The sequence below is a fragment of the Protopterus annectens genome, chromosome 2.part1, assembly GCF_019279795.1.
Source record: "Protopterus annectens isolate FY-2018-M chromosome 2.part1, PAN1.0, whole genome shotgun sequence".
Taxonomy (NCBI): Eukaryota; Metazoa; Chordata; order Ceratodontiformes; family Protopteridae; genus Protopterus; species Protopterus annectens.
The window spans coordinates 1,439,181,194-1,439,193,296 of record NC_056729.1 but is presented as its reverse complement, the minus strand read 5'-3'; the positions used below and the strand labels follow the sequence as shown (position 1 = coordinate 1,439,193,296).

The following is a 12,103-nucleotide window of genomic DNA, read 5'->3' as shown; positions in this document are numbered from 1 at the left end:
AGCTATAACAAATGTTATTGTTTTCAGAGGCGAAATGTGACAGGCTGAGTAAAGCTTGCAATATTTTTGTGAAGCATACCAAAAACCGTGTTAAGCAAAGTGGAATTATACTCCATAAAAAACTTTGATTGTAAATCTTGCAGCTTGTAAAATGCATAATATATAGAATGTAAAAAAGTGAACTGTACTCAGTATGTGATTGTTTTCAGTGGAGGTGAAATAAAGCCATTAGAAAGTAAAACTGAATGGGCGGCTACGGTGGTGCAGCGGTTAGCATTGCCACCTCACAGCAAGAGGTTCTCTGGTTCGATTCTTGGCTGGGGTGCCTTCTGTGTGGAGTCTGCATGTTCTCCCTGTGGTCGTGTGGGTTTCCTCCGGGTGCTCCGGTTTCCTCCCACATCTCAAAGACATGCAGTAGGTGGATTGTACACTCTAAAATTGGCCCTAGGTGTGACTGTGTGCATGTGTGTGCCTTCTATGGAAGTTTGGGCACCAAGCTGGCAACTCGACACCGTAAAAAGTCCTCTGCCAGTCATGAGCGGACAGATGATCCACTGTGGTGACCCCTAACCAGGAAAAGCCGAAAGAAGAAGAAGAAAGTAAAACTGAATATAGCTTCTCAGATATGAAAACATTTGTAGTACTTTCAACTCAAAAATGCATTATCTTATTTGAATAGTAGCTCGGTGAACTCTTCCTCACCCAGAGTTACAGACTGTGGAAACAAGAAAAGTGGCATGCAAATTTAAACCAAACAGGAAATAAAGAACTAGTGACTGTCTTAAGGAAAGCAACTATTAAGTTAGTTCTGTTTTCTTTGCTTCTGAAGTATGCTCAAGCAGAATACATTCCTGAATAGAGTCCTTGAAGTCATAGCTAGCCTTAGGCATATGCCACCTAGGAGGCCGCCTAGAGTGCCACTCTAGCAGGTGTGCTTTTCCGGTATTTTTTGTTTATTTTTTTGTTGTTTATTTTTTTGTAGTAGAGAAAAGGTTTCTGTAAAATATGTTGAATGAATACAGGAAAAACTGAAAAAGAAGAGAAACTGTGAGAAAAAGGAAGAAAAAAGTAATCTTGATGGTTTAGGTAGAACAGGATGGGGGCACTGGTTGGTGTGGGGGGTGCTGAAAAGCCCTTTTGCCTAGGGCACCAGTTGACCAAAGGTTGGCCCTGGTTGAAGTTTGCCTGTGGAAATCGTGTAACTGCTTTGTGGGCTTACTTCAGATGCTATCTTAGTTGTGTGCCTTTAGCTACTGGTATAGATAGGTCCATCTATCTGGTATAGATGGGTCTATATGAGCTACTAGTCAGAGTTCTTCTGCATATCATATGTCTTTTGAAATACATTTATTTTGTATTTTCTTTGTACAGGTTTATAGCTGCTTGTATATTTGATTTTGTGATGTACATTTTTATCTATTTTGAGGAGTTATTGCTGATGATATTGCCACCATACCTCAATTTAATAGTTGACTTATATTAAGGGTAAACAGTAATTCATTTCTCATGTTCCAGAGTGGTCTGTTAGGTGGCAGCATTACCATAAAGACATGGAAGATGTGCTTGTACTTGAAGGATGCCATTAACTATTCCTGACAAACATTTTGTGTGTGTGTATGTGTGAGTGTCTGTGCTTGTGCGCAGTAATAACCTTGGCTAAGTTTTCAGTTAGTGTTGGTAAGGTAGCAGTTAAAGGTGCTGAACTAAGAACAAGGAAGATGTGATCCTGAGGAGCCAGTGATTATGACTCTGCTCTCCAACTTTTCAGTGTAATGCTAATTTGTGTGTGCCAGGTGTGAGTTATTACCTAATGCAGCAGCACTCATTTACCATGCAGTCTTAAGGCTAGTCATGCCCCCCCAGTTATTATTTGGTAGTGAGCAGTTCAGAGTATGAGACTGTAACCCACTTGGATGCAGTGGCTGGGAATAAGTGCCTCTAACTCAGTGTAATTACTCTTAATTTCTGTAATCCTTTGATGCCAGTTCCTTTCAGAGAACTATGCTGATATGAAGACATGGTTCAAAAGAATAACAAAAAGAACATTTGCATTGCCGCATCCATTACAGACTAAACTATGGTAATCATTTCAACAGCAAGGCTGTGTGGTACAGACAGGGCTTTATCCATCTGTGCCACAAAGCCTTGCTAATGAAATGATTTTGAAAATTTTCAGACATTGTCTAGACCAAGGAATTCTTCAGACAGTCTCATATAATGCCACCATAATTTGGTACATAAACAAACAAGACAATTAATTCCTAACTTTACTGAAGGATGGCATTTAATGCATGTAACCTGGCATTGACAGTGACTACCCATATCATGGTAGCTTGTATATCAGGAGTAAACAGCTTTGTTATATACTATCATTAGGAAGATTCAGTTGGATCCTCATCTGTTCAGCCAGTTAGTAAACGTGTTGGAGGTTAAACCCATCAAATCATTTCACCTCTACACAAAATCCTCCTCATCCCCATTTCTTGATGTTACCTCATGATGCTTCCTGTTGGAAATGGAATGTGGTGGGAGGGTCCTTTGTATGCTTTCACTGCAGTCCCTGACATAGTCCAGTTAAGAACTATGAAGAAAAGAGCTCAGATTATAGCTGTGTACTGGATTAGACAACCATGGGTCTCCAACTTCCATAACATGCTTCTCAATATTTTTTGTACAACATAAAATGAAAGCGCACTACATCCAAACCTACACTTATTTACTTTGAAGCATGGGACTAGTGTTCTAAGCACTGATAGTTTAGGTTTTCTTCCATTTTTCTTTCTCCAGATTCTAATACCATGAAAGGACTGGACCCCATTCCTGAGTTAGGGTATGACTGTGAAATTAGTATTGCCTCATTTTTTGATGTTGGCTGCAAGTTTTTCTCTATGGCTATGTTTCAAATGCTGAATTAATCCAGAAAGCTTAACAGTAGGACATTTTATGTCAGAATGGAAGAAAATCTACTAGTTTTGGGGCAATTTATAACTTCTTTTTGAACACAGCCTGGCTTATTCTCCAGTAAAAGCTCACTGAGTTCACTAACTTGCTCTTTCTGTGCACCTTTCTTTGGATCCACTACTCTTTTCATTAGCATCATTTAAGTAGTTTCTAAAGAATCCTCTTCATATGGAACTTTTGAGAAGGAATCACTCTCTTCATTGGAATCTAGATTTTGGTTTGGTGTTTATTATTTTATTTTTTTAATTTTTATTTGTGTGTTGGTTGACTTGTAAAGTCTGATTGGGCAAAGCACATTTTCAGTGGAGGCCTAGTGAGAAAAGTTTCAGCAGATACTTTTAAGACGGTTATGACAAAACAGATTTTTTACAAAGATTCATTAAAGAGATAGTTGTTAAGACATGTAGATACTAACAGGTAGTTGCTCTTTAATGACACTTTACAAATATGAAATGTGCATTTTTAACGTGGTTACATTAAACATGGTATTAAACACCAATTATACAACGACCCCCCATTAATATTCCAAAACGTGCACGCTGATTGGTCAGCGTGCATGTTGTAAATCAGACTTATACTAATGGAAAAAGGTCTGGTCACTCGGACTTTTTCCATTAGTATAAGTCATTTTTTACAGCAACGGAAAACGCAAGATCTCCATTGCTTTTTAGACACTGTCTCGCTATGTTAAAGGAGTTTAACATAGCGAGACAGCTTTAAAAAAAGTAACGGAGATCTTCCTTTCTCCATTGCTTTTTTTAAAGCTGTCTCACAATGTTAAACTCCTTTAACATACCGAGACACTTTGTAAAAAGCAACGGAGATCTTGCTTTCTCTGTTGCTTCCATCCACAGCTATGATGTACTGCGTAAGCATATGCATGCGCAGTACATCAGAACTGCCGTAGAATACCACACAGCTGCAGAAGGGCAGCAAGGAGGCATTATACAATGCCATTATTTAAGAAAAGTAAGTATTTTTTTTCTTAAATAATGTCATTGTATATAATAACCACTTCTGGGTGTAGGTAATGCTGGATTTACCCACGGTTGTCTTTGTTTGGCCACTCGGGCTTCACCCTCGTGACCAAACCACACCAACCGTGGGTAAATCTAGCATTACCCACACCCAGGCGTGGGTTATTGCTATAGTATAAAACACTTAGTGTGCAAACAGTTCATTTGCAATATATGTGACAAGCAAATATTAGGTATGACATGGAAAGATGTGGGTAAGAAGGGCCATGGTGTAGCTGTTAAAGATAAATAAATACAATTGAAGAAAGGAGTATGAAACATCCAGTAGGTAGACAGTAGACCCGCAAGAGGGAGAGAGGCATTGCATTGTATAGTTGATGAGCCAAGGATAGTGGGGGTAAGATTAAACGTCCCTTTGAATTAGTATCCTACTTTCATTTTAGACTTGGAAGACAGTTTTGTTGTTGCCACCTCAACCATAATAGTATCTGAAATGCAAGCTTGTACTGGTTTAGAACCTTATAAATCAGATATTTCAAAAATATGGGAATTTTAAGCTGTGACACTCTGAGGGAACAGTGTGGAAGTAGAGGATGTGCAGATCAGAACTAGGTCTGCTTAGCTCAGTCACAGCTGTTACTTATTCCATTAGACTATACCACCTAGAGGCTCCGTGTATGTTATTGACATGTCTGATATGGCCAGTAATGCATCACTAACTTTTATAGCTATCTCTTGTAAAATCATTGTATATACATGAAGCTCTGTAGCACATTAAATGTCCTTTATTACTGCAGTTGGTATGTGAGGTTTTTGGGATACTACATTATACATGGCATCTCAGGTGTTTGACCATAATAGTAATAAGGAATGAAACTATCTGTGATTGACTGATCTTTCTTTTTTACAGGATGGATTGTATCAGTCCTTACAAAACACTGTGGATTGGTTTGCAACAATACTGCATATTCCCAACGAGAGAAAATATAACAGTGTTCTTTTTGGTGGTATGTAGCATTTTGCATAAAACCCAAGATCTTTGTTTAAACTTCTGCTGTCTGTTGAAATTTAAGTAGAACATTATTGTGGAATGCTGAAATCTTGACTGTTTTGTAGCAGTGTTGCCTATTCTATAGAAGATGAAATATGGAAGTGTTCTGTGTGGTAGTATGTAGAATTTTGCAGAAAACCCAATCTCTTCTGTCTTCTTTTGAAATTAAAGTACAGCATTAGTTTGGAATTGCAAGAGTTAATTTTGGGATTGCGTTATAACATGTACTTATGTGTCAGTGGTCAGACATCTGTGATAATGATAGACCATTGTACAGAGGGATTTCAGATGGTGCTGGCTTCAGGAGTAAAGTTTGACAGACTACAGTCAGTCAGAAACCGACATAAGAGAATACTCCATTTTATCGCTCACTTGCTTTGACTTCTTCTGTTTATAGTATATGGTGAGACAACTAAGATATTTAATGTAAAATATTTTTAAAGATATAGCAACTCATAGCAGCCAAGGCTACCACTTCCACAGATTTCCTTGATCATAACCTTTTCTTAAAACGCACATCAATTTTAAAGAAACTGGTCAACTTTAAACATACTGGAGTAAAAAAATGAGCAGGACCACATTGGCTGAACCACATTTGTCCTATGCAGTTTACTTTTTCATACTGTGCTATATGTTTTTTTTTGCAAGACAATTGAAAAGTTTTAGTATTTTGTGACATGGGTGGGTATTAATACTAGAGTGCTTGCAGTGACCCCAACTCAAAAAGAGTGAAGGGATGAAACCATTTGTCTTTGAGCTAAGTAGCCATACCTGACCTTTCTTTACTTGACCACAGGTTTAAAAATACTGTCTTTTAGAAACCTTTTAAAATGCCAGTGGAGTTGTATGCAATGATATTCATGGGTTTGTAGGTTCTTACTAAGCTGTTGATCCATGAGGATCTTTAGAAGCCCAGCCATACATTCCCATGAAGATTGTAGCCTTTTTATTTTTACACATGAATAACTCGGCGATGAGCAGAATATTTACATGTTGCCCCTCTCCATTAGGGACAAGGGTGTTAAACCAGGGATGAATTTGCAGTTACCCATCTGTTCATCTGGATTACGTTTGAAAAGTATAAAAGAAGTACTTTGCTTTATGTGGAGAGGAAGACTAACCCAAAGAAGATGTATTCTATGTGTGTGTGTGTGTGTGTGTGTGTGCGTGTGTGTTCCTCAAAATGTGTCCTATTTATGTTGCAAAAGAGATTAAAATCTTTTGAGCAGGTATTTATGCCTCCATTAGACTTGAATGTGCAGTACGTCTGACAGGATAGGGTCTGTTGAGGCTTTGTACACAAGGCAGATCCCCATCAATAGCTTTTATTAAACCAAGAAGTTGGACAAGGATTTGAGATAGTCCATATAGTTTTTTTTGATTTAGGCCCTTGATGTTCTTAGTAAGAAAGCATTGTGAACATTCAAGTTGTGTACACAATAATCAGCCTGATGAGTGCATAATACAGTGGAATGATTACATCTCTGGACCTGAATGCCTTACCCTTAATAATAAGCTGTGTAGTTAAAAAAGATCCTTAGTACAGTAGAGGGTACATGATGATCAAAGGACAGTTCATTGTGTACATAGATTCCTAGGTCCCTAACTAGTGGATCAGTTTTCAGCAATGTGTTACAAATATGATAGTTACAAGGGACTTCTTTCTTGCCAAGGGATACTGTTATACATTTCTTTTTCATCCATTGTTTTGACACCAGCTCTTGGTTTAGGAAAAGTTCTCTTGGAGGATCTTGGTGTCCTCTGGGGATTATATGATGGCACCAAGTTTACAGTCATCTGCAAACTTAGCCGTAAACCCTAACAGTAGCTTTGACCTCCAAAGAGTAAATGCCAAAGTGGAATGGCCCAAGGACTGAACCCTGGGGCACACCACTTGTGACAGGTCTTTTGGAGTAGATAGAGCAGCCCACTCTAATTTTCTGTATTCTGATTGTGAGCCAGTTTACTATCCAATATGTTACACAGGGATTAACATTTAGCTGGGATACCTTATTTATGATACTTGAGCATGAGATGGTGTTGAACATCTTTGTGAGGTCTAGATATGGGGTCTATATTACCAAATCGAAATCTTATTTAAACGAATACAAAAACACTGACACATAAATAGTGAACAGTATAAAGATTGAAACACCTAAATACCAAAAAGTTCCACATTGAAGTCTTATGGTTGGCCAACTTTCAGAAACTATAGCTGCTGAATTCACCATGTCTCTGTTACCAAATTAAAATGCCTACTGAAAGGCACACAGCAACGGTTATACCACTCCACAAAGGGGGTGCCAACATGGACCCCAGAAACTACCACCCCATTAGCCCGAGAAGCCTGGTCTGCAAGGCCATGAAACGTATCATCTTGGAGCTTATAAACAGAGACATAGGTAACCTCCAAACCCTGGACCCCATTCAGTTTGGGTTTGTAAAAGGTAGCTCATGTCTACTAAACCTGACTTGACTTCTTTGAAGCAGTCACTAGAGCTGTAGAAGAAGGCAAGGTAGTGCACACACCCTATCTTGACCTCGCCAAGGCTTTTGATACCATCCCCCACTCTGGAATTATAGATAAACTCACTAAACTGGGCATAAATCCCTGTTACAAAATGGGTGGCCATCTGGCTCAGTGACAGAACCCACACAGTAAAAGTAGCCAACTCCAAGTCCGACTACAAACCAGTGACGAGTGGAGTAACACAGGGTTCGGTCCTGGGTCCTCTCCTGTTCGGCATCTAGTTCTCTGAAGTGCAGGCCAACACAGAAGGTCTTTGGCTAACAAAGTTCGCAGATGACTGCAAACTGGGAGCCATAATAGAATCACCTAATGATGCAGACATTCTACAAAAGGGCCTCACAGAGACAGATGCTTGGTGTCAAAGTCATGGCCTCAAGCTCAATGCCAAGAAGTGCATTGTCATCTCCTCTGGGAAAAACTCGGTACCTATGAACGACCACATAGGCGGTAGCTCACTAAACACTGAAAGTGTGATAAGAGACCTCAATACACAGGTGGACAGTAGTCTCTCCTTTGATACCACATTGCCACAGTAGTCAGGAAATCCTTCTACCTTGCACACCTCATCACAAAAGGGTTCTCCTCTAGAAAAAGGGATGGCATTGTTCCTCTCTACTCATCCCTCATCAGACCCATTATAGAGTACAATCTCCCAATTGGCATCTATCTCACAAGACACAACAATTGGAAAGGCCACAGAGCTACCTCACTAAGAGGATTACCGGCCTCAAACAGATGCCATATGCAGACCATCTCAAAAAACTCCAGCTCTACTCCATCGCATATCGCCTACACAGAGGCGATCTCTGCCTAACATACAAAGCTATGTCAAACCCAGAGCTGTTGGGCATGCTACAGAGAAAATCCCAATCTCTCAGAACCACATACTTCACACCACAATAAACAGAACATGCTGGAAGGATAGATTCCTGTCCCAGAGACTTCCCATACTCTGGAACAAACTACCCATTTATGTCAAGCAAAGCTCCTCATTGGCCCTCTTTAAGAAAAATCGTGACTATTGGTTGGGAAATAGAAAATTCACCACGGGGATCACGTCTGTGGCACTGCTTGACGGGGACACAGGAAAATAATTTTCTTGGGTGGCGAAAGCCAGCAAACCTTTTTGGCTAGGCTTATATAAGCCCCAGGGCCGATAGCCTAGTACCTACCTATGAACCTATGAACCTATGTTCATTACATACACGGTACTCATGTACAAAACTATCTATGTACATATACTCATATATTCCACACTTTAGCTAGTTAATCTGTTACCAAAACAGTACTTACATGAAAAACGCAGTTCATTCACTTCGGTCTTGTGGAGACCTGCACCCCCCATCCCAACTATATATACCAACTCCAAGATCACACTACAGTGAGGAAAGGAAAACTTTACTTCACTGTACTGCGATCTCAGTAACAGTAGGTCGATCAACGACATTTTTAATGTGAGGCCGTTAAGTTAGCAGACTTTTCCGTTATGCAAGATACACCCGGTTAGATGATATTCAGTTTATTTACATTACTCACCAGCAACCCCAGGCTCAAGATGTTGGCCAGCTATTTTAATTCGACAACCTGACTTTCAGTGTTTACTTATTTTGCTAGTTACACAGTTCACTATTTATGTCAATAAGATTTTGATTTGAGAATATAGACCCTGGATATGCAGTGTGTACTGACTTTCCCTCATTAATTGCTTCAGTAACCTTCTTGAAGACGTCAACCAAGTTGGGTAGGCAGGATCTGTCCTTAACAAAGTCAAACTGGTTTAGGTCAGGAGTTTTTAGATTACTTATGTTATGTCCTTATTTATTAATTCGATTAGGGTCAGAATTTATAATTTCCCAGGTCCATTGCAGCCCTGCTATTACACAGTGGGATGACAGTTGCTGCCCTCCATTTGTCTGGCACGAAGCCTGTTTGGAGACTGACTTTGAATAGCCTGTGTAGGGTGTCTGACAGGTCATGTTTCAGGTTGGTCAGAAAACAGCCTGGTATATTATCCAGCTCCACAGAAGTAGTGTTCTTGGTCTTGGAAAGTGCTTTGAGGACTTGTTCATGGGAGATTTGATGAGGGGCATAGATTTGGGATGAGATCTGGGAATGTACAAGGGGTGAGGGTGGCAAAGTCAGTTACATTTATCCACTAGGAGATTGGCTATGTCCTCTTTCTGAGTATGTGATATTGTTTTCTGTTAGCTCTGCACATTGCACACCTCTTCAAATGCTCAGTGTTCAACTTCTGCCAAATGTGTAAGCACCTTTTTTACTGTAATAGTTGCCTTTGTTTCATGTGAATGTAACTAATTAGCAAATGAATGTGTATTTGTTAATTTATCGTACTGTGTGTTTATGTAAATAACTAAATGTCTGTTAAAAATGTTTGTAATATGTTGGAACTTTTCCCCTGTGGCATCTACTGAAAATGGTTTTTTGAATAAACCCAGTCGGCCAAACAAAACCAAAGTAAATAAAATAAGATTAGTATTGTTTCTAAAGTTTCTGACATAGTTAAAGAAGGCTTTTTGGTTGTCCTATGCTGAGTAGCAGTTTATATCTAATATGTTGTTTTGGTTGATTTGATGCAGGTCTAGAGCTCCCTGATAAGTTTGCAAGAGCTTTTTTTTATGTCTTGAGAGTTACATTTATTTTTATGTACAGTAAGTGTATCTTTGGGTATAAGCACATGGTTTATTTTTGAATTTGGCATGGTGTTGGAGATTCAAGATGGTGGGCATCTAACTGGTACCCTCTCCTTGTTGCTCCAGGACTTAACTTCAGTTCTACTGCTTAATCTGGGAAATCACAGGCTCTCTACATTTCAATCGTTAGTTTAAACTTTAACCGGCCTCTGTGAACTAATTTGGAGATCTTATAGTGATTCTGCTGGCTCCTAGTAAGTTAAACAAACAACTGATGCGCGCATCTTACTAGCCACGCGGACATTAGAGGCCTGATCTGCAGAACCACATATCGGGACAGCTAATAGAAGTACTACATTCTTGACTGAAACATTCAAAATGCCGAGAGAATCAGAGGGCATGGACACGTAAACCATAAAATCTAAAATATCTGCTATTATTACCTCTCCAGAAAAAGATCCGAAAAGACTGAGATCATCCAAAACTTCACCGGAGCTCTCCAAAGACCCGATCAGACCAAAACCTGACAACATGCAACCCATTGATGAATTGAAAAATGCTCTCATACCCTTGCAGAATGCCATACAAGAATTATCGGCGAAGTTCACTACATTTGACACATCTCTACAAAAAATCGCTGACAGACTGGACTTGGTAGAAGAGAAATCTAAAGCGAACGAATTTGATATCCTTACCATTAAGGAAGCTCTCCAAATGAAGGATAAAACCATCAGTACCATGCAAACCAAGATTGTCGATTTAGAGGCACGAAGTAGAAGAAATAACTTGGTGATTCGAGGCTTGAGTGAGAAGTACGAACCTAGTCAATTAATAGAGGTTTGTACACAAATTTTCACTAGTGTATGCAAGAAAACAGACCCTGCGCACAAATACCATATCGAAAGAGCGCACAGGGCTCTCCGGAGCCAACAGATATCTGCGCAGCCGAGACCAATCTATATAAAAATGCTGAACTTCCAGGATGTCCAAGCTATCACATTAGCCTTCAAAAAAACATAAAAAGTTTGTCTGGAATAGCCAACCGTTAATAATCTCACAGGACTTACCTGTAGAGATTCGAGAGATGCGTCGCAAACTGGCTCCCTACTGTGCTGAACTTATACAAAGAAAAATCCAGTTCCAGATGAAGTTTCCCTCAACGCTGACCTTTATTCACTTGGGATCCAAACTATCAATGTCTTCCCCTGCTGAAGCTAAGAACATTTTTATTAAATGTTTCGGCGTGGCGCCCTCCACCTGAACATGCTCTGCTGTGTATTATCTTGCTCCTGATACACTTCTGAGACTTGCGCTCATGCTCTTCTACTGTTCAGCTGGAATGTCACTCTTTGATATAATATGAAACCTAGTTTATCATATAATAAATAAGTCCTTTGCTAAAGCGTGTCTTAGCTAACCATAGGAACCTTGTTTTGGACAGACAAAATACAGGAGGACTCCTATAAGGGTGGCGCTTAGTCTGCTTTAAATGTCACACACCTACAGGAAAAATCTTAGACATGCTCGTGCTATGAGAAACTTAACTGCCTCTAAATACTATACTGTACGACTGACGAACTAAAAGGGCAAATTAATCATACAACATAGTAATGAATGCCCTATGTTTCCATTTATACTACATTACTGTCGCTGTTATTTGTTTGCTTCACTTGATCAGCCCAAGAGATGATCATATTAAATATGATGCAATGCTGTTCTAAACAACTCGAACTGTAGATAGTGAGTTGATCACGATTACCATTTTAATCACTCACTTCCACCTTAGGACACCCTATGAATCCCTGCAGGATATATGTATTAAAGTTTGAACCTATTAAGTAACTTTTTAAAATTTTACAGAGATTTTTTTTTTTTTTTTTTTTTGAAAGTGTACCTGGTTCGTGGTTTCTACAAGGCATACACTTATGGGTTA

At 39.4% G+C, this 12,103-nt stretch overlaps 1 protein-coding gene across 1 annotated transcript in view; it reads left to right on the top strand.

Moving 5' to 3' along the window:
• MFSD10 (major facilitator superfamily domain containing 10) overlaps positions 1-12,103 on the top strand; it is a 1,679,282-nt gene that overhangs the window by 309,523 nt on the left and 1,357,656 nt on the right. Inside the window, exon 3 of the mRNA XM_044062919.1 lies at positions 4,849-4,945. Within this exon, the coding sequence (XP_043918854.1) occupies positions 4,849-4,945 (97 nt within the window). The remainder of the gene's footprint in view (positions 1-4,848; positions 4,946-12,103) is intronic.